Raw genomic sequence first — 23,506 nt, 5'->3', positions numbered from 1 at the left:
TTTCTTCTTTCCTCCATGTTTATGCTGTGGAAGGGCATGGTTGTTACCTGTTCAAGATTCTGTACCCTGGCTCTTGTTTCGTGTGGATCCTTTAGAGGACATCCTGGCTTGCTTAAATTACACAGCTTTGCAGTGGGCACTTTCAAATTCTATAAATTTGTGGAGCATAGACGTAATTTTCTGAAAATAGAGTCCAGGTCTCTATTTTGAGAAACAGGTCTTGTTCTGCTCACTGAACACTTCCCAGTACTGCAGCTCTTCAGCCAAAAAACACAGTAATGACAGTTTATTATCTCCCTGGAGACTGGAGATATATTGTACAGGGACATGCACATCTACTCATGATGAACTTTGCTATCTGTACATTGCACTGAAACCAGATTTTGCTGGTGACAGTTTTCCATGTGTTATTCAGGCATTTTCTGGCGAGCCTGTGTGGAGATGACAGTCTGATAGAGTTTCCTCACTTTATCCCTCATCTTCTTTAGTCTTTAGTCTTAGTCTTCCTTCCATATCTTGTGTTTTTTAGATTCCCTTAGGAACTTTCTCCCTGACATGTCCCCAGATTTGAGCTGCCTGTGAGCAAGCGTCAGCCAGGCTCTGGCCATGCTGAACTGCACACCTCTGGTCTTTATGTCTCTGCAGCTGAGGAAAGTTTAGTTTGAGGAAAGGATATGGAAAACAGAGGTAGGAGCAACAAAGCAAATGGTCCCAAAGAGGTGCTAGCTGCTGCTGAATGGGCTGGAGAGGCAGGAAGGAAATATGCAGTAATTAGAGGATATTAATCCATTGGGAGACAAATGCAAACAAGTGGCAAATGTTAGAAACCCAGACACTTCTCCCTTTTACCTCTATGAGCAGCCACTTGCCACTGATATGTGTTATGGCAAGAATGCTCACATGGAAAATAAGAGAGATTCATTAATTCCCCATTTATTTTTCTGTATTTTTTGCTGGTTTTAACTGTTCTCTTTTTCTACTCCCAGTGGCTCCCTAAGCAGATTCTAAGGTATCAGTAGAGATCTGACACTACTTATGTCTCTTAATGAGCCCATTGATTTAGTAATCCAGCAAACAGTGTCTCTCCCATTTCCTGCTACTGTAATGCACAGAAGAGTTTAACTGTGCAGTAGCACACCTCATAATGTAAAAAGAAACTGTTGTGTTCAAAGTAACTTTTCAGGTAGTGGGCCTGTTTTCCTTATGGACACGTTATTGTTCTGGGCCTCCCTGCACTCATCCTTAAATTCTAGATCCTGGCAAGGTAATTGTCTATTGCTTTCTAAAAGCCTGCTGACTTTCTCCCATTACCAGCAGACACTGTGCCAGCCAAAGTCTTGCAATTCACATTCTGTGATTTAGATCCACTGCTTATCATTAAGAAGACCTACAAGTTTTAAATTGATGTAGCGTCTTTGAGCCCCATGAATTATATATGCTTATGTACAATCAACAATGGTACTCAATGGTCTTAAAGGTCTTTTCTGGTCTGAACAATTCTAGGAGCCTACAGTATATGTGATGGGTGAAATGCAACTGTAGGGAAAGCTAACAAAAAAAAAAAAACAAAAAAACAAAACAAAACAAAAAAAAAAAAAAAAGGTAAAGAAATTCAGCAAAAACCCAGGCAGTTTTCTGTCAGTTTTCTGGGTTAAAACCGAGCATATCCTGCTTATGTTGGGAGGGCTGCTCCTGACTCTCTGGAGTCACTGAAGCTGCACAGGAATGAAGCATGAAGTGAAAAACTCCTGCAGAGGTGTTCTAACACTCTGTCCTGTCACCTTGTGCCCAATGCTCCCATTCAGCACGTGAGGCAGCCTTGAAATACCAAAATCTGGGGCTTCTGTCAAAATGAGGCACAAGATGGTTTGCTACCTGTCCCTCCCATCACTAATTCATACATGATGAATCCTAGGACGTTATTCAGTATTCATTCTGTGCCACAGACCGCAGTCTTTGGGGCAACTGAGGGCATCTGCCTGCTGTAATGAGTGGGGAGACAGCAGGGTGAGGCTCTGCAGCTGGTTTGTAATTACCTCCCATCCTGCTGTTCCACCTGATGGGTCCAGTTCCGAGGATGTCCTTGTAGGGATCAAGCTGGGACAGGATGGTGGCACCCGTGGGTCACTGGACAAGGCACCGTGGTCACAAACGAGCAAAGCCCTGGCTTCCTGAGGATCACAGCACAGGTCAGTGGTGGAGCCAAGGATGAGAGCTGGACTAGCAGCCTGTGACAGTAAGCTTTAATAAGCAGCCCAAAATAGCATAGTAGAGTATGTCCAGGAAACGAGAGGATAGCCTTCACAACAAAGTCCTTAATTGCTATTAAAAAATGTATACATACAAATGCTACATTTTTGTATTACCCTTTCTTGAATAATTCTTGAATATAGTGTTTCTTGCCTGGTTTTCTTCATCCATACTCAAACATGAAAAAAATCCACCTTGGAGAACAGACCCTCTTTGATATCCCCTTCAGCTAGAATAAAACCTGCTGGTGTGGCCGTGCCACGCAGCTCAGCATGGGAGCTCTTCCAGCACATCAGCTGCCCCTCAGGCTAAGCCAGGTCGGGGGAATGCAGTAGGAACAGCTCTCCCATCAACAGCGGCTCATCTGCCCCTCGTCTGCATGTCATCAGGAGCTCCCTGCTGGCTCCCAGTCTCCCTGTGCTTTTAAATTAGAGCTCCTCATTTGTTTTCGCTTTGAGAGGTGTATGTCAGTCGTTCTTCCCCTTGCTCAGCATGCAGAGTTATGACATTTTTCACTGTCAGAAGCAGACTTCCATTTCAGACCTACAGAGATGAAGGGAAGCCATAAAGAAATCCCTGCCATAATTCAGGGGACTGAAAAGCATGTCATAAGTTCATGATGAATCCGTAGATGTCTTCAGGTTAAAACCAAAGGATAAAGGAAAAAAATGGGAATATTTCATTTGTCACTTTCAAAATTCAGTGCTTTACCATTTCCTTTTTGGAATGACTATCCATTTCCAGAGGTATTTCAAAATTATTTAAATAATGTTTTTTAAAGTGCAAAAAGTATCAAAACCAAATTTATAAAAAAAAAATCAATTTGTCAAAACATTTTCCAAGTAGTAATTTCAGGTTGACTTCAAGTCACTTTCCTCCACTAACAGTTGTGTTTTTAGCTGGCTGAAAAACAAGCTGAATGTCCACTCTTTCTGTCATAGCCACAAGTATTGACACAAAAAGAAAGAAGACACAATAAGTTGTCTGTTCCATACAGCTGTGAAGCATTAAGTCACCTCTCCTCTGCCTTTTTTATCTCTGAGTCTCCTTCCATTGGACCCAATGCTTGTAACAAGAACTGGTGAAGTATAGAGGATTGGTGAAATGTAGCAAAGCATCAGGATGAAAGTGCAAAAACTGAGAATTTCGGTCAGGTGGTCAAGTCTTACTTTTTAGCATTTTTTCTCAAGATACATGATCAGGGCTTGTTCTTTCAAATTTCAAAAGCATGCCTGGCTCTTCGTATTGGCATTTTCTCAAGAGCATTTGATATTCTCTCTCTTTTATAAAGTTTCCTTCATCTGTGTAAAGAGCAGAAGTATGATCAAGTAAAGGGGAAACTCATGACATGGTACAAATGATGGAGTCACAGTCAAGGTAAGGAACCTGCACATCTGGGACAAGGTTCTGGTCTGTCCCCTGTCACTGTGGCTTCTGGGTGCTGGACATGTTTACAAACTACACTCTGTAAAATGTAACTCACTCCTTCTCCTCCAGCCAATATCTTGGCTTCTGCCTCATCTATCCTTTCCTCTGTCTCTGGCAGAAGAGACCTGTAAGCTGAATGATGTGCTTGCTCATATTGCTCTTATTGAACACTTCTAATTCTGAATGCAAATGGCACTTTCATACATGAACAGGACTAAATTCACTGGATAAATTATTCACGACAGATAATTCAACCTGCTCTCATGGGAGAGTGCGATGAATGTCTGATGATGTTAAAAAAACACCCAAACCCACAAAGAATTCTTCCAGCCAGTGAAGTCAATGGCAAAGCCTTTTACTGACTTCAAAGGGAGCTCCATGCCAGTGGGCCCACACACGACTTCTCTTTAGTGGCATTTACTTGCATTTAGAACTTAAACCCAGACAAATGCTTCTGTTTTGAGGAGCCCAGACTAGTATGGCACAGCTGGGCTGCCAGGGCACAGGCACTATTGCAGCTCTGGGTGAAAGCAGGTCTGCTCTGCAGCACTGGTGCAGACCACTGCCCCAATCTGAAATCACCCAGCTGAGAGTTTAGTGACTCTGGGGGCCAGGGCCAATTATTTTGGCCAGGGTTGTCTAGTTTAGAGAAAATGAGACTGAGAGATGACCTCTCCACTCTCCACAATATCCTGAGAAGGGGAAGTGGAGAGGGAGTTGTTGAAGTCTTTTCCCTGGTATCCAGTACCAGGATTCATGGGAATGATTCAAAGCTGCACCAGGGGAGGTTCAGGCTGGACATTAGGAAGCATTTCTTTACTGAGAGGATGGTAAACACTCAAACAGGCTTTCTAAAGAGGTGGTTGATGCCCACCATCAGTGGGCAGTGTTTAAGAGGCATTTGGACAAAACCCCTAATAATGCTTTAAGCTGTTAGGTCAGGCACTTGGGCTGTGTGATTGCTCTAGGTTCCTCCCAACTGCTCTGCTCTCTTCTATTCTGTTCTGTCCTCACCTGGGATAGATTTGCAGCCAGTCAGGAGTTTCATGGTCAGGGTGACACCAGCCACCCCGATGTGACTGGGCGGCTGGCCATCATCCCCGGTGGCAATTCGACATGGACATGGTTTGGGTGCCATGACTGTGCTCAGTGGATGCAGGGGCCGCGAAAAGGTTTGTGTGGGGGCAGCCACCTGTGCTCCTCCATGGTAAGGGAGGCGACTGCGCCCCAGCTCGTACCACTGCTCCCCTCTGGTCGTCGGCAGTGGCACATGTGGCCCCGGGCACTGGGGAGAAAGAATGACACGGGGACGGTGCGAGTCGTCCTGGTGAGGTGAGAGATGGGAATTCTCCCGCAAGGAGAGGGGAGATAATTTAGCATCTTTTCCTCTGCCCCCAGGAGTGTTTACGTACCGGGTTCGGTCCGTGTGTCCCATTTTCCCACCCGTCTGTCCCTGCCGTGTGGCGCACTGGCACCTGCAGTCCGCCAGCACCCCCGGCGCCCCCGTCCCCGCTTTCTGTGGACGCTGCGAGCGCTTCGCCGCATCCCCCAGCCCACGGCTTCAACCACGCGATGCCCGCGGTCCAGAGCGCGCTGCGACCGGGCGCCGGCGGGCACGGCGGCGATGCAAAAGGCTCTCGTGAATAAAAGCCGAGCGCTGCCGGCACCCGGGAGCCCGGCCGTGCGTGGGCGCGGGGCGGCGGGCAGGGGCCGCGTTATGTAAGGGCGGCGCTGCGGCGGCGCGGGGCGGCTCGGAGCGGGCGGCGGCGGCGGCGGCGGGGGAAAGCGGCTTATCCCCTCCTTCCCTGCTCCGCCGGGTCGCCATGGAGACGGGCGGGCGGCGGCGGGGCTGTCACTGAGGGATCGCACCGCGCTCCGCCGCGCACGGAAAGCCGCGGCGGCCGCGGCAGCAGCGGCAGAGGCAGACATGGACTCGCACTGCGACTGTGCCGAGCCCCCGGCCGCCGAGCAGCCGTCGGGGAGGATTAACAAAACCGCCTTCAAGCTCTTCAGGAGGAGGAAGGCCGGCGCGACCATGCCGAGCATCTTCGGGGTGCGGAGCAGAGGCGGGGAGGGGAAGGGCGCCGGCAAGCCGGGGATGGTGCGGAGCCGGACGCACGACGGCTTGGCCGACGCCGTGCTGGAGAGCAGCAAGAAGGAGGAGGCGGGCGGCGGCGAGCCGCAGAGCCGCGAGGCGCAGGAGCGGCCGGCCGGCAGCCCCGCCGGCAGCGCGGTGGGCAAGTCGCACAGCTTCTTCTCGCTGCTGAGGAAGAACGGCAGGCAGGCGGAGGGCGCGGAGCCGCGGGCCGGCGGCAGACAAAAGAGGGGGCTGAAGGGAATCTTCAGCAGCATGCGGTGGCACAAAAAGGACAAAAACGGCAAGGAGGAGAGGGGGGAGACCTCGGACATCCCGTCCGGCCTTATCATGCCGGGGTCCCTGACCGCCAGCCTGGAGTGCATCAAGGAGGAGGCGCCGAAACCTTTGTGTGAGAGCCCGAGCGGCGCGGCGGACGCCGGGCCGGAGGCGGCGCGGGAGAAGCGCGGCGGCGAGGCGCCCGGCGCGGCCGAGGAGCCCGCAGCGGGCGGCGCGGAGCCGCGGGCCAGCAGCCCCCCGGGCCGGGAGGAGCCGCCCGCCGCCGTGCGGCCACCCGAGGAGCTCGGCCGGGAGCCACCGGAGCCGGCCGCCGGAGAGGTTGGCGCTGCGAAGGATGCGGCGATAACAGGTGACATTCCAATAACGACTATCCCCCCTGTTGAACCTCACTGTGATAGCGGTCAAGAGACGGCAGCCGCCCCTGACCCTTCCTCTGTTGATCCACCCTCAGAGCAATCGATTGATCGTATTTGTTTGATGTTTGCTGACGTGACTTCACTGAAAAGCTTTGACTCTCTTACAGGCTGCGGAGATATTATTGCGGACCATGAGGAGGATGTGGGCGGCGGGAGTGGCGCCTGCGAGAAGAGCACCCCCGGGCCCAGCAAGCTGGGTGCCACCAAGAAGCACCCCACCATGGTGGCCTACCAGGGAGGAGGGGAGGAGATGGCCAGCCCCGAGCAGGTGGATGACACCTGCCTGCAGGAGTTCTGGGATATGCTGTCGCAGACAGGCGAGACTCCGACGCAAGCGGGAGGAAGCGGAGGAGGGACAAAGAAGCCCGAGGGGCTGAAGGAATCCCGAGGTACGGAGGGGGCCCAGAGTAGGGTGGTGGTGAAACGCGGTGGCCTCCACCAGATTGCCATCCACCTGAACCACAAAGAGGAGCAGAAGAGCAGGGAAAAGGAGCAGCACGAGGGCGTCCCAAACAGCGATGAGGGCTACTGGGATTCCACCACCCCTGGACCCGAGGAAGATAGTTCCACAAGCATCCAGAAGGAAACCCTTCCCAGGGATAGCTACAGTGGGGATGCTCTCTATGACCTTTACGCTGAGCCGGATGAGAACCCACCAGCGGGACCTACAAACGAGGAAGTCCCCAGTGTGCCCCGCTCCAAGCCCGTGTCTCCAATAACAACTGTGAGCTCACTGAAAACACCCTCGAGCACAGCGAAGGACTCCAAGATTCCCATCAGCATTAAACACCTTTCCTCGCATCCCGCCAGCCATGGAGCAGATGCCAGTAACAGCCACCACGTCGCACACCATCACCTGGCCAAAAGTGAGATGCACAGAACAAAAATCCCCGTCTCCAAAGTCCTGGTACGCCGGGTCAGTAACAGGGGCGTAGCAGGGACAACGGTGAAAACTGCCACGCACCAGGACAGTGCCAAAAAGTAGTTGGGTAAGAGCTGGAGACAAAGACAGAGGGCGAAGTCCATGTGGGAAGGTCTGCATAGGAGACCACAGATAATGAATTCGTTTTGCATCACCTGAAGAAAGTCACCTGAAAGGCTTCCTTCACTCCGTGGGCCTGCACTTCTGAATCTCTTCTTACTAGACTGTACGGCTGAATAGAAAAAGTCAACTTCTTTTTGAGCACTTTTTTTTTACATTTGTATCTTTTTTCTGCAACACTGGGGAGGTTCATTTTTACATGCCTTTCTGGAAGCAGGACTTGGATTATGACCATCTTTCCTCGTGCAAAGCAGTGTCATGAGTTCTTCAAGGGACCAGAGTTACAAAAGGAGCAACATGACTTGTCTTCTAATCATTTCTCGGGGAGGAGTAGAGGCTGGGTGCCTGGCTGGCTCTGGAAATGATGTTTGCTCCGCAAGATGTTGGAAAAAATGCCAAGCAGAAAACAACCCACCTAACAGGTATTTTACCTGCTGTAGGAACCAGAGCACTGCTCAGCAGCAGACTTGATTGACTTGTGTGCAGGAGATAAAACTAAGGAGTTAGGTGGACTCGTCTAACAGGAAAACATATTTTCGTTTGTCTGTCTGTCTGGTTGGTTTTGATCTGGTCTAATGTAAATGGTTAACAGAGACACCTGACGTAGGTTCAGATGTTTACATCAATACTTGTCCAATAATGAATACAATCAGGTTCAGGGAAACATTTTACTAAATGCCAATATATACACACTGTCCACATTTATACAATAACTTGCTCGCCATGTGTAAATATATATGTGTTTTAGCAGATTTTTTATAAAAAAAAAAAAAAATCACCTGTCCTTATTATCTAGAGTTTAAGCAAGAGTTAGTTTTTATAGGTAGATAATTTTACAGTTCTAAAAGGATAGGACTTTGTGTAAGTACCTTAAATTAGAGAAAAACTCTGGTATGTATGGGCTCATGCATCCCCAGATGAATAAGTCTGAAGTGCTGATTTTATTCCAGTGGCACATTCCATGGCTCAGAGCTGATGTTCTGACAGCACTGCCACTGCAAACCTCTATTTTCAGGGGTTTAGACAAATTTGCTCTGGGCTTAAACCTTACCGAGAAGGAACCCAGCAAAGAAACATGTTTTTTAAGTATTATTTTTTAAAATATATAAAATTAGTTTTTGACTATTTAAAGAAAGTTTGGGTTCTTGTTGCTTTTTATTTTCATTCTCAATAATGTCAGAATAATTTTACTTTAAGAGAGATAAAAATATGGTAAGCTAGTGGTACATAAAATGGTCTGATGAGCTTGGATCTTAGGAGAAATATATTAATGGCCATGACATTTTTGAATAGTGGCTACTGTACATGGGCATTGGCAACATTTCAAAGAAATATAATAGGGTTTTAATGTGCCTGAGGACATATTTTTATGATACACTGAAAAAGCTCTAAAAATCACTGATGTCTAAAAGTAAATGTTATGTATTTACAAAATATTTTGATACAAGTATTTAATCATCAGACCACAGTTAATATAAAATATATGCTCCAGTGTATCTACAAAATAATTTACATTTTAAAAATATACATGTCTATATTATGCAGAGAATCCTAAATTCACATCACTGAAACTAATGGGTCTGATCTTACATAGCAGTTGGTTTTATTGTCTCTTAATTCAAAAGAAAAAACAAAAGGAAAATAAATATACAGAATATACATTTGAAGGATATTAAGGTTGTAGGCAAACCATAAAAAGCCAGGAAATACCATAATAAGAATTGTATATATGTATATGCATGATTCGTGGTTCACTGGGGAAATGACCTTTAAAGTCATGAAGGTCAAATTGACATCCAGTTTTGAAATTGCTGCAGAATTTAATACCGAATTGCAGCATCCCAGTGAAAGTGTTAGTTTCCCTCACCAGCCCCTGTTTTCATGGTTTAAGAACCTTAATACACTTCAAAGAGGATTATTTTATGTTTTCTTCCTGCCATGTCCATGTGTGTTTCCCCGTGTGCCCACTCACACCGACGTGTTGTGCATATGCATGTGCAGCGAGCACGCAGCTCCTGGCAGGGCCCCTACACTCACACTCGTGTGAGCCCTCCCACACACTGCCTGGGGGCTGTGCTCCAGATCTGCCTCCAAACACCATGGCTCCCTTTGCCTGAGAAAGGGATTTGCATTTGGTCTGACTCCACTTGTGCGTTTTAGAAAGTCAAAGCTGAAACACTCTCAAAAGGTTGTACGTACAGAGCATGGAATATTATCCCGCTCCTCAGCCCTAAACATTCCTTTTCCCCTTCTTTTGTTTTTGTTTGACTGTAAGGGGTGCACCTTTCCTTGCATGACAACTCTGCAAAAAGATCATAATTCCCCATTTTGTTATAAGAACAAATTGTGCTGAGAGATTCTATAGGGTACTGGAAGTTGAGAGGGAGGGAGGATGTGGTGGTAGTACCATAAAAACTGGGAGCAGTGAGTGCAGGCAGTAGGAGTGGTGCATCTTTAAACCCACTAGGAGATACCAGCTGCCATCTCTGCAGGACTTGTGTGTGTCAAACTGTTCATCATAGGTGTTTTGTTTGCATTGTGGCATGTCTGTATTGAGAAACCAATAGTGTGACGCTAGACTAACCCCCTCTCACGGAACCACTAACACGAATTGTCATTAAAGTGCTTTGGCTTCCCTTCATTCTTCTCTCTCTCCTTTGTTTTCTGCCACGTTTCCCCTCCATCCTCTGCATGGTGGCAGGCAGCCTCCTCCCTGGTGCTAACCCCTGGAGAGAGGAGCCCTGGGCTGGCTGGAGCGTGGCTGGGAGCACCGTGCCCAGCCAGGTGCTCTGCAGCCACTCCCTCAGCTCTCTGTCACATACCCACTGCGAGTCCTTCTTGCAAATCTCTTGCCTGTTTGTTTGGCTGCTTGCTATGTACATATTTTAAGGACAATCATATCCTTAAAAGGGAAATGGGAAAGTAGCTGGTAGTAGGGCATCAGTATTTTGCATCACTGCAAAATGCTGACGTTGATTCAGGGTAATGGTTGTGTGAGAGTAAAGATACAATTTAATGTTCAAATTAACTTTGTACTTCTAAAATTCACTTTTGTCGTTAAGCCGTCTATGTTTTTTATTTTGAAAGGTAATAGAAGATCTAATATTTACTAGGGCTTTCAATTTTCATACAAAATATATTTGTATAATTCCACACAATGCCTAAAACAATCATTGAAAGGAGGTTCAAAGGCTTTCTTTAGACCTATATATAATTCCTGAAAGATCCTTGTAAAATACTGTGAGATGCCTAAGAACAAACAGTTAATAGGTTGCTGGATTTGAAGGCTGAGACATAAAGAGGCAATAGTCCTGAGGCATTTTATGGTAGCCTGCATTCTTATTTATGTTACCCTGTTCAAGCATATATTTTCCTTGGCTTTGGTAGGTATTGAGGTAAAAATGGTGTTCTGAGTCCCAAAGATAACATTCCCAATGGTGTCATTGTTTTGATTTCCTTAAAGTATATTTTTCTTTATTTGTTTCATTTGTTATTTGGTGGTCTGAATGATGCTTTGTAATTATCAGCTGTATGTCGTTCATAAAGGATTTTATAGATCAGGACTTGAAATTTAGTTCTGTGTACTCTTTGCACTTTCAGGTCCCTACTGGTAAATTTTGTATGTTCTTAGAGTTTTTATATATATTGCATAGTGTTTTATAGCTATCTACAGTGATTTCAGTGGTATACACTCCTGTCCTTTATATCAGAACAAAAGATTTCCTTTTAGTAGCATGAAATTATGTTTTTGTGGACTTGACTTGTTTTGTCATGATAGGAGCTAAGTTTCCTGCACTAAATGTGTGGCCTGCAACAGACAAAAGAAGTCTTATTTTCCATGTAGTTCATATGCATTTTGCTCTTGCCAGTAATAGGACTCAAACATTTGTAGTAGATTTCAGAGGAAATTCCATGACTAGAATAAGAAAAAACTATGTTCAGTCTTATTCCATCAATAACCAGCATTTTCTTCATCCACTGTGAATATCCTCACTGCCATTCAGGGTAGTAGAGGACTGAATTTTAAAAATTACGTGCATAGATGTACACTATAAAAATTAATTCACTGATTATTTTTTAATGAATCTTACTAAATTATTTATCTAAGCTAAGCGAATATTGCACCAAAGTCTTAAAACATCTGATACAGATGGCATTTTCAGTAAGATGCTATGAGTGCAGATGAGCCAAAAATTAACAGGCTTTGCTTAGCAAAGCAAAACCTTGCTGTTTCTTAAATTTGTAGTACTGACTGAGCTTGCAGATCAAAAAGAGCCATTGATTCTGCTGCGTGGTCATGCACCGAGGTTTTTCTTTCCCTGCTCTAATGGACTACTTTCAGAAAAGGCTTTTCAGGAGGATAATGGTATGAAAGGGACAGATCACAGTAACAATAGCCACTTACAAGACAGATGGTTATCCAACAGCCACAACAGGGGATTCTAGGCAAGGTGGCCTGAAAATGTGTTTTCATAGTTACTAATATGAAAGGTTGGGGTTCCTGTCTTGGAAAAAAAAATTTACACCAACTCAAAAACAATGTAGAAATGAGTCTTGGCAGAGTTCACACATTACAGATTCTGTAGGGTTTGTTTTGGTTTTCATTTTCTCTTTTCTTTTTTTCCCCCCCTTTGTTTATGTTTTCTTTATGGTGACATAACCCCACGTGTCCGAGCAGAACTGCACAACAGCTGACTCTTCTGAGATTCAGTGCTGAGAATACACTGTCAGCTGTCCCATGTGGCCTGGGACTGGCTCCTGCTGAACATCCCTCCCTTCCACTGAGAGATGGGAGGGATGGGATGACAGGATTCCCTTGTCCTGAGTCCACGTGCAGTTTACTGTGAGCAGGAGGCATCTCACTCTGTCTTGCTGTTTGTTTTCAGGGGACAATTTAATTTAATTCACAGGAATTTTTTACTCATCATTAGTTCATATCTTGTCTTCCTTGTGAGCCTCTTGGGTAGGAACATTCAGCACTGATTTGGTGTCTAGGTCTATTTCATGTAGAGAGAAATGGAAGAACTTGTCATATGCAAAGGAATGATAGCTATAACAACTCGAGCATCATGGGGGCCTTGATTCCTGCAAAAGCAGGTTAAAACTCTTCATGCCTTAGAAGGCTTCTCCACCCAAAACAGTGAGTACTATTGCCCAGAATGCTTTCTCCCCCATGTCTCTCATTCCTTCTCAGCCATACTGCAGTTGCTTGGGAAACTGAGATTTTTGATCTAGTCTTCCAGCACTAGAAAAGGGGAGCTGCTGCCACTGTGCCTCCTATTCAGGAGGTCTTTGCTTCCACTTCTTGGTCTTGAAAAGAATTAAAGTCCCTCAGAAAAAGTGGCAAAGATATTTAAAATGGAGATATCTGCTGTGTGATCTCATACACATGGGTGAGGATGTTGAGTGATGTTCTGCATAGCATGGAATACATTCCTCCACTTTCCTGTTGTGGACAATTTAGTAAATGTAGCAGGGAAGCAGGTCACTCTTGTAGGAAAGCCCAGGAGCTGTTTGTTATGGAGACTGTGCCCAGATTTTATCTTCTCTTTCCTTTTTCCTTTCTGCACATACTTAAATAAATAGAGCCAAAGTTGTAGTACAGAGAGGAAAAGGTTATGCACCTCACAGGGCAAGGAATTTAAACCACCAGGCTGAAAGGTTTCTTGTAGCAATGGCTAAAAGAAGATTGCTTTGCCTATTTTGGCATCACATCCAAGAAATGCTCTGCAATAAAAACTAATCCAGCTACGGCCACAAAGTTAGGAAACTGGCATTTGCCAACAGGACAATCTCCTTCCAGGGTCCAGTTCTGCTGTGGCAAAGCTTCCACTGACTCCAGTAAGAATTGGCGGAAGTCCTTAATCTTAAGGAAATAGAAAGTGTTTCTTAAAAAAGTCTTCCTTTTTTTTTTTTTTTTCTTTTTTTTTTATGATTAACATTATTCTGCTGTTTGTGCAGTCTTTTATATTACTGTGGTAGTATTTTCACTAATCTGAATGCAAAACATGTCTTTCAATTGTTTTTCATCTTAACAAGCTGTACTCCTGCACATAACTCCAGTGCTCAGCATGTTTAAATTACAGCTAACACAATCACTGCCTTCCTTAATTTAACTCTTGATGGCAAAACCAGGACCAGATTCCTTCCAGAGCTCTAAACCCCCTGCTTATTTTGTCATTGTTCATGTTTTCGATATGGTAACTAATGAAGCCTCCCTTTGATGATTGCACAGCCACATTTTAAATGTGCCATTAGGGAGAAGGTATGTGGGGACTGAATGGTAAGATCTTTAACAGATTTTTATTATTTTGGAAGATGTTGCATCAAAACAGTTGCTAAATTAGTATCAGGTTGTTTCCATGGGCTTTTTATGCAGAAGCATTGGAAGCTTTGAACATAATGTGCTTGTAAAAGAAAATTAGTTATGTCTGCTTTGAATTAAGGCTGACCTTAAAATGTAATTCTTGGTTAATGGCAGCAGAAGGGAAAGTGTGTTCCAACTCACCTGCAGCCAGTGGACTGGGGGAGCAAGGCACCCCAAGTCACTGGCAGAGTTTACTGTCTGACTGTGGTGCCAGCAGAGGGGTGCAAGGTGTTGCCACGTGGAGGCATCAGCCCTGGGCAGCAGCAGGAAAAGGCAGGGTGGTGGTGCTGTGCTGGGAGAGCTGGTAGGGCATCTGGGAGGTGGGCTGGAAGCAAGGCCTGGACCTCTTGTCCTTGTGGAAAAGGAGTTACACATATGCCTAAAAACACCTGTATCCTTCCTTCCTTGCACTGATGCTTGGGTTGCTGTGTTACACTGGCTGAGGAGCCTGTGTGAGTTTGGGTGTGCTGCAGCCAGTGCTCCTGCAGGGACTACTGTGTGACTGCTCTCATCCACCCTGGGCAGTGCCCAGTGTCTTCCTTTCTAAGGGCAGTTTCAGCACAGAAACATCCACAAATCCCCTGTAGCCCAGCATGGTCTATGGCATCTCACTGCTTTTCCACCCTCATTTTGCCAGGAAGATGCAAAGACCCAAGCCCTAGGCAGAGTGTGAGCTCTGGCTGCATCCTTGCAGCCCCAGGACAAGTGGGGAGGGAATGTGAGATGCACTGTGCAGCAGCACCATGTACTAAGCAACATTATCCTGCTTTTCTGAAGGGAAAACAAGACTAAAGCTGTTGCTTTTTCGTGAAATTAAAATCAGTCCTCTACCGTGGGTGAAATTGTAACAGCTAGACAATATCTAATTCCACCAGTATTCCCTCTGAATTCAGTGAATCTGTAAGTGCTGTTGGTTTTTATTGAGTGAAGATCCCATAACTGGGTTCCAATTGAATCTTCCCTGCTCTGTTGATATATATATAGATTCTTTTGATATATTTATATATAGACTCTGTTGCTCTATATATATATACAGAGACTCTGTTGCTCTGTTGATAAATAATAGACTCTCTCAGAAAAGTTCTGCTGTTGAAGCCTGGTGGTGTGATCCTGTTGAAATGGGAGATGAGGTATGAATGTGGGTGATGGAAAATACAATAAACCTGGAAAACACAACATGGCTTTAGTCTTCAGGACAGGCCAACTCTGCCTAAACATCATGGTGTGCCTGAGAAAGGGTAGCAGGGACTGCATCAGACAAACCAATGCTCTCATGTTTCCTGCATGTGTGTCCTGTTAGAGGGCACTCAGCCTGTTTCTATGAGATGTGATACAGCTGACAGATCACTGTTAATTACAATATTTCCTTGTATCTTTTTGTGTCAGCCACCTCCTGTAAGGTAGTGTATGACCTATTTGAGATAATGAGTAAAGCCAGAACTCCCTGCTCTTCTCATCTAAAAGATTTGGTAATAATCTGGTGGGTCTGTGTGCACCAACTTTTTCTTAATGAAAGCTCACAACATTCCTGGGGGCTGTTTTTATAACAGACTGTTAGACACCCTCTGCTCCTTTCCACCACTACAAACTTTGATGAGTATGTGTCTCCTCGAATCACTGTATTCTTAATGTATTTGCAACCTAACTGATAGCAATAGGTGTCTTTCTTCCCTGGCAACAAGGATATACTAATCAGTGTTTGTTATATTTTTAATTCTGTAAATATTTATTTTGGTACTCTGTGTATTTATTGGCACTGATTCTGCTGTTTGCTTATGTGTCATTGTAAATGTTGATGGTTTCAATAGTCTTGCTTCTAATGAATGTAAGGAACTCAGACTAACTGCACTTTTCTTCCATTCAAAAATCTTAACAGTGAAAAATATTCCCACTGTCATGTGTTATAATGAAAACAGTCAATAAAATCAGTTGTCACTTTTCATTGATGAACGTGAAGGTTAATTTTTGATGTTCAAGTTAGAGCCAATCTGTCGAGTGCCCTGGAACATACTATGCTTTTCAAAGCAAGGCATTAGGGAGTTATGTCACCAAAATAGCACAAAAAAGAATACTTGGGCATGTGTGCAATTTCATTTTTATGTAGAAATGCCTTTAGCAATTTTACTAATAACATCATAGAATAGCTAAACTGAATTTGTTACTTAAAGGAGGACTTTCAGAAATGAGAGTTTTGGTCTCCTGGTCTTCTGTTTCATGTGGGTTTTGCTTCGGATTTTTTTTTTTCCTTTAAAACACTTACACAATGAAATGGACTGAGTTTTTATTTTGTTTTTCAAATCAACTTTATTTTTTGATTCTTCTGATTGAGAAGCAAGTGGGGAAGCGTGTTCTTTTGGCACAAATTGCCTTGGGGGTTGCAATTTTGGTGTGACAGAAAATGCAGTCTGCAGTAAAGCTACATTTCCTACCTTTAAAATGTCTCTTCCTTCCTGTTGCTATTAAATTACATTTATTAGAACATCTGATTTGTAACTTTCCCTGAATTTCTTGCATTTTGAACATGCATAAATCAGTCCAGTTTTAATCCTTAGGTTTATTTACCTTGCTGAGCAAAGTAGCTCTGCCTTGCTTCTCCCATGGAATGTACTGAGCCAGCCAGAGTAAGAACTGGAATAAAATCTGCTCAATAGTTTTCAAGGAAGAAAAAAGCAAAAGGCATGAAAAGCTTCTTAATGCTAGTAAGGAGCAGGAGACAGTGACACAATTGATCCTGTGCTCATAAAATCATAACTCCTCTATCCAATAACTGGAACGAGGCTGAAGAAATGTTTTCCTGGTGATTTAGTGCACAAACAATTTTACATTCAGTTTTACATTTACTTCTCAGTCTGTGCCCCCTATTGCACGTTCCTGTCTTTTATCCTATGCATCTGAAAGCAGAAGAGTTATGGTTTAACTTTGCTGCCACACAGATTGCCTGGCAATTACCTTGCTTTTGTCCAAGTATAGCTACTGGGATACTGGGGGACAAAGGGGTTTCAATGAAGTGCAGGGCAAATGTACAGCACCTTGATAACTGCAGATCTGTGTGATGCAGCTGCTAACACCTTCCACAAATTCAGATGACAGTAACCTGGCATATCTGCTGTGACAGAAAAAAATTGAAAAACCTCCTGAAACAGGACTTGACCCAAATTTTCTTTTTGAAATCAAGATGAAGTTTCTAGTATTGAGCTAAAAGTCCCTTCCTGATTCAAACCAAAATCAATCATTTCCAGCAGTACATCTCTACGACTTTCAAGGCCATCTTAAAAGTGTTTGCAATGGGAGTGATGACCTGAAAATCTCTCTGTGACCCATGCATTAAAGGTGAATGCTCCATCCAAAATATGTCAAGCAACAAAGAGAAGATAATATTCTTGACTCTGAATAATTGGTAAGGAGTGTTGGCAAGTCTGATGGACCAGCCAATTGACCATGAGTGAGTACTAGTCTAATTTTAATACCTTTCTCTTGAATCATGGTATTTTTCTCTTTCAAAGTCATTGTACAGGAGTTGTTTACTAGGAGCTCACATTGAGCAGACGCCTGCTCCTACCTACCACATTGCACATCTGCTTCCAATTAAAACCATTCCACAGTGCCCTGAGGAGGATGGGGAGGAGGCTCCAAAGTTCTTCAAAGGGTTATTTCGGCAGTCATGGATGCTCCTATGGCAGCTGAGGACCAAGAAACTGCTTCATCTCTAATGACATCACTGTTTGTGCCCTGCAAAGACCCTTAGCACTTGGATCAGGTATTCACTTAAACCTTGGGAACAGAAGGTCTCCTGTTCTGACTAATGAAGGAGGCTTGTCCTTGATCATTATGTGTATATTTTCCACCTTAGGACAAATGCAATGAGTCTCTTAAGTACAACTCCCTGCAGCTACTGAAAGACTAACAAATGACCCATGTTGATGCTTCATCCTTATGCAAAGTCCCTTCACAAAGTGCCTCTGTGCAGCACTCCCAGGTGAATTCCAGGGGAAAGGTGACCTTTAGCAAAGGGTGTCACCAGAGAGGGGAGGGAGGGCTTGTGCCTTCTGATGGAATGCTGTCCTGGACCAGGAAGGTCTGAGTCCTTCTTCCATTGCTTCCTTTCCCAGCTTACAGAAGTCTGCAGGAGCCACATTTTAAAGCTGCACCCACAAAATCAGCTGCACTCCTTGGTGTTGCTGCTCAGAACCTGTGGTCCAAAGTTTTATAATCAAATTTCACTGTCACTAAAGTGCTTGCACCGGGCAGGCTCAAAAGCATGGCATGGCTGGGTGTGTTCTCCCAGGAGTCACAGATAGGCTCTTCCTCTGGCCTCATCACCCTTCTGCTGGTGTCACTTGAAACTCTTAAGTCCTTTGGACAGAGAAGAGACTTGAATAAAGGTTCTCTGGGGTCTTGAATGAGCAGAGGTTCCCTGGGTAGAATCATGGAGGTGATGGGAGAGGTTGAGGCAGTAAACCTGGGGCAGCCAGAAGCCTGGCAGGCAGCAGTGTCCTCTTTTGCTGCCCAGGGAGATGGTTGCCTTCAGGGCACCAATGTGGCTCAACGTGCTTCAAGAGCATATTCACTTGTAGGCTAGCGTGGGAACAAATGGTGCTGAGCTCCTTGCATGGAGCTGGGAACATGCAGAGGAACATGCAGCATGCAAAGAAAGCAAAAATCCCATGACCAAACAGCGTTTTAAGGACAGAAATCATGGATGTCATGTAAAGCAAATCTGTTTCATTCCTGCCCTTCATTTGTTCTCCTCTAAATACAAAAACACAGCCTAATTTTGCAAGTAAATACATTTGAATAAATGAAGGCAAATATATCTTAGTAAATATGAGTAGGGAAAATCCTCCTTTGGACTATGATTGTGAAGATACTGATCACAATCTCAAGTGGACGTGAAAAAATCATCTGCTCTACTAAAGTAATGTAGAGGATCAGAAAAACACTGAAAACAATCAAAGGGATTGTTCTGAGTAGTTCTTAAGGAAAAATAGAGACAGATACAGATTAGCTAGGTTTGGTCTATCTTTACAGTTGGGATATATTGAATCTACACCTGTCTTTCTCTGACTTTCTACCTTTCACATTCTGCACTAACAGATTTTTTTTTTTGACAGATAATTATTTTATTGACAGATAACAAATTACACAAAAATGCAGCACTTATGGTGAAGAAATCACCCCGCTACTCTTTTTCTTAGAGGTGTCTTTTTCCCCCTGTTAACTAATTAAGTTTTTGATCCTCCCAATTAGACCACATCCAGTCATTATCTTACCAGATTTAGTGTCTGATTACTCAGCTGCTGCATCTGAACAGCTTCATTCAAATCAGTAAGAAATGCTCCTGTGCAGCAACTGCAGAAATGGTGCTTAGTCCTTTACTGAGCTGCCTACTGCTGCTTTCTCAGGGGCTTAACATATTTATGTCTATCATCACTACATGCTCTTAAACTTGCCTGTGTTTTTTTCCTGGGGTCTGATAGAAAACACCATAAATCCACATGTTTTATGGAAAAACAGTTGGACAAGATTACAGAGACAAGTTAACTTGTCTATGCCAGATCTTAATTCTTTCTCAAGATGTAACATGTTCAGACGGATTTAAAATAAATGTCTGTATCAGAAAACAAAACAGACATCAGAGCACAAGCACAAAGGCAAAGGTCAGCCCCTGGCTCTGACATGACTGGGGTCCTCAGTCCGAGCCATGAAACCTTACATTTCTGCCTCAGCGAAGACAAACACACAGCACTATTTATAGCACAGCCTTTTACTACCCTTCTGGTAGAATAGGCTTCATCGGAGGATTTACATGACTAACCAAAAGCAAAAGCCTTTTGTCCTTCATTTCCATAAGAGAAGGCCAGTGCTAAGCTGGTGTTCATTGGGCTGAATTACAGAAAATATCAGTTACTAGAAAACCAGTTACTAATTCAAAGGCATCTGTTACCATGGCATAGGCCTTCTCTTCTCTCTCCATGCCCCAGATTTAGCACCAATGATGGGAGCTTAGAGAAAGCTCAAAAAGAACGATTCTTACCTCTGGAAAAAAAAAAAAAAATGCATAGTCGAGGAAGACTACATGTTTTCATGGCAACTAAGGAGTAAAGGGTTAAGACCTAAGAGATGGCTCTGAACCAATAAACTGCACAAAAGACTCCTATTAGCAAATCAAGAGCCCGATGTGTTCCCATTTCCCCCCTTGTATCTTCAATTAAACCCTTTGGGCCACAAAGTTACTGTTCCTGCCAAGGACAACAATCAGCACGAGGTGACTATTTTAGATTCTGCTACATACCCTGAAGTCTTGGGAAAATGAAAACCAACCTTCCTTTTACCCTCAGATCCTATTTCCAGGGCAGGGCAGGCCCATTATCTACTTCCCATCCTCTCATCATGCAGTGCCAGCTGCAAGCACCCAGGCTCCCCCCCTGAGATGCCACTTTCTCACAGATTTCTGCCTCTTCCTGCCTTCCAGATGGCAGCAGGGTTCTTAACAAGCTCCCCAATTTCTCTTTCCCCCTTGGGATTCCGTTCTGATGTTATCTTGTCACATCTGTTTATTTCCAGCTGGATGGTGTGCAGGAGCTTCTCCAGAGGTTGCCAACCTGCAGCTCCTGTGTCCTGTCAGCCCTCCCTGCTGCAGAAATGCTCCCATGCAGCAAAGGCCACTGATGCTCTGCCCCAGCTGCCCAGCAGATGTAAGGACCACTTTGCTGAGGTTTGTAGGCTGCTTCTTTTCTTGTCTTGCTCTGCATCTCTGAACTCACTCTTTCCTCCCTAGGGCTTTTCTGCAGGGCTTCTCCAGGCTCCTGGCACTGTTTAACATGGCTCAGGAAGAAGAATGGCCTCAGAACATGGCAGAGAATTGGAGTCTGGCTGTGATACCGTTTCACAGATGTCCTCTTGTGACCTTCAGTGCAGAACCACACCCCTTTGCTTTTTCCACCACTAAATGGGGATTGCCAGCCTTCCAGTAAAAAAGGTTTAATGTAGTCAAATTCTTCAAATTTTCCACTGCTGGAAGTGTTTTATTTAGGATGCCTGTACTCTGCTGTGAACTGCCAGCAGGATGAGAGCTTCTCCAGGTTGTATGTGCTGGAGCCACAGTCCCACAGAGCCAACAGACCCGACAGAAGGAAGGCATGGGCATCTGGAGAAACCAAGCTCACCCTGATGAAATGTGTCCAGGTGGAAAACGCACTTGCAGAACCAAAGTTTTAGTCCTGCTTCTCCTACTCCCCTGCTGCCTGCTTTTGTGTCATCCAACCCACTTTCTTGCTGGGCATTTGCACAGTGCAAGTGTGGTTTGCTGGAATATCTTCTGCTCCAGCTATTCAAGCGTGGTGCAGGAGATTAGCCCAGTTTGTGGCTGCTGTTTCTGCTCAAGCTTGTGCCAGCTCCAGGGATTGCTCTCCTCCATGACTGGAAGGTTTGGCCCAAGTTTGCTCCATGATACCCTTCATCTGGAGAGCTCCATGGGTGACAGTGTGATGGGTTCCCACCTGTTGCCTTCCCCTGACCACCCTTTTGAGAGGCTTTTACGGCACAGCTCCCTTGAGGACCTGTGACACGCAGAGTGCTACACAGGCACTCTGGCTCCAGTGGCTCTTGGTGGTGATGGGTGACATCTTCACCCATTGCTCAGGCTGGGAGAGGATCAGATCTGTGCAGAGAGTTTTTGAACCCCTCATGTGTCAGAAAAGCTGCAGTGCTTACAAGGCATAACTTCAACCGATTTATAATTTCCTTTAATTTCTTGAAGTGCTCTAATTTTTACACTGTTGTGAAAGGATCTTTGTTTACAATGATTGCAAAGGGTAATATTTCCAGCATGGGTAACCATGGCAATGAATAATTCTATTCTTAGGAACTGTGCCAGCTGCATTAAGGCCTTATAGTAACACTAAAGCAGTTTGCTAATGAGAGAACTCTTGTTTGTTGGAGGAGAACATTTTCCCATGTCCACACGTTAGCCTGGTAGTTTCTTAAAAGCACATCCTCTATTAGTAATACATGGGGAAAAAAACCCAACAAAGCAAAGCAAGCTCTGTTACACAGCTCCTCTCACAAGTAACATTTTCATGTGCTATTTTTCCCTTGGAAACTGTATTATAAGATATGTTTTAAAATTACATCTATGGTATGCAATAGTATGCTTTGTTTTTACTACCACCTTCTACAGTGAGAATGAGTTTAGGATGCTCTAGAGCAGCAGTTTCTTGCAAAAAAGGACGACACCCTGTAAACTGACCCAAAAATATGCAGTTTTATCACTAGAGGAAGGACTTAAACTATTTTAAAATACTAGTTTTATATATAATTTTCTTTGAGTAAAAAATAATTTATATTATGTGACTTATTAGAGCATATCTTACAGCTTGAAGTTGAATTACTTCAAAAATAAAGCATTGAAATGATTAAAATGTTGTTTTTATACGTGTGTGAACATGATTCCTATATTTGTAAAAAATTATATAAAATAAGTAAAATATTTACTTTTGCTTGTTTTGCTATTTAAATGCAAGTTAAATTATTCTAAAAATAAATGTTCCAAATAGAATACTTAGCTTATATGGTTTAGGGTATGTTTAGTAGAAACCCTTAAATAGCTAAACTGCAGGTCCTGTCATTCCATGAAACATGGTCTCAGAGTACAAAAGCAGCCAGGTGGAATAAAGCATCCCTTCCTGTTTTCAGAAAAACATTAATAACAATACCAAGCCTCTTTTCCAAGACGAAAATCCTTAGGAAAGATTTATGGAGCAATTGTTGAATTGTGTGAAGTTATTTGAAGCAGTTGTACCTTTAGGGTTTCTAGAAAAGCATTTCTTAGCCTCATGTCTTTGATCATGGAGATGGGAAATGTGCCCAAATAAGCAGCACAGCAGAGCACAAGCCTTCAGGTTTTTTCATGTCACCAAGCAGATTGATCTCTTTTCCATGGTTAGTGAGTGATTTGGTGCCCTAATTAGTGGGCTCAGTTTGCACCAGCCTCTAAGTGACCTACATCTGCCCACAACCAGCTGTTGGGTGGCTCATGCAGTGCCCAGCCTCTCTCTCCCTAGGGCTCCTGACCATCACCCATTTCTGCTCTCCAGAAAAACCTTCTGCCCATGTCCCTAAAGACAAAGCAAGATTCACCAGCTACAGCTTCCCAACAAATTCAGTCTGGACTGACTTAAGAAAAACTCCCCCAGCTTATGGTTCTGCTTGGCCTAGGACAGTTTGGTTTTTCTGTAGCTCAGTACGCCCCCACCTCTCTAGCATTTTAAAAACTAGGTCAGTTCTGACATGAAAACAGCCTAGAAAAGCCTTAGTGATTTTCCACCAAACTGTCACAAGTCACTGACCGATTTTTTCTTACATAGTTTCTTTTTCCAGCTAAGGCTGATCAAATTATCAAGTTGCTTGTTTTTCCCTCTGGCCCCTGAAGCTCAGAATGCTCATTTTGGGGAAACCTACAGCTCATTTGCTTCTCTCCCTCTGTTTCATGCCAGTGTGGATGGACAGCCTCTGAGAGGGCTGGTCATCCCAGGCCAGGCACCTTTGTCCCAGCAGGGCTCTTCCCCTGCTCCCATCAGCACAGCAGCAGGTGCCAGCTCTTGAGCAGCCAAGCCCAGCCTGGCCACTTG

The 23,506-nt window shown here is 44.5% G+C and overlaps 1 protein-coding gene across 2 annotated transcripts; it reads left to right on the top strand.

The window, feature by feature from the left end:
* The first annotated feature begins 5,569 nt into the window (after window positions 1-5,569).
* AMER2 (APC membrane recruitment protein 2) lies at window positions 5,570-22,292 on the top strand. Of its 2 annotated transcripts, XR_008841522.1 has the most exons (3): window positions 5,570-12,650; window positions 20,442-20,572; window positions 20,656-22,292. XR_008841522.1 is itself a non-coding variant. In XM_056502030.1 (2 exons), the coding sequence occupies exons 1-2, from the start codon at window positions 5,606-5,608 to the stop codon at window positions 7,451-7,453; spliced, it is 1,674 nt and encodes a 557-aa protein (XP_056358005.1). In that variant the 5' UTR covers window positions 5,570-5,605; the 3' UTR covers window positions 7,454-15,817. The 2 variants fall into 2 exon arrangements, 1 of the variants encoding a protein (XP_056358005.1); XM_056502030.1 differs by lacking the exons at window positions 20,442-20,572; window positions 20,656-22,292 and having other exon boundaries at window positions 5,570-6,401; window positions 6,576-15,817.
* The last annotated feature ends 1,214 nt before the right edge of the window (window positions 22,293-23,506 follow it).

This window comes from Oenanthe melanoleuca, chromosome 1 (assembly GCF_029582105.1).
Source record: "Oenanthe melanoleuca isolate GR-GAL-2019-014 chromosome 1, OMel1.0, whole genome shotgun sequence".
Classification (NCBI taxonomy): domain Eukaryota; kingdom Metazoa; phylum Chordata; class Aves; order Passeriformes; family Muscicapidae; genus Oenanthe; species Oenanthe melanoleuca.
This window is presented reverse-complemented; position numbering and strand designations above follow the sequence as displayed.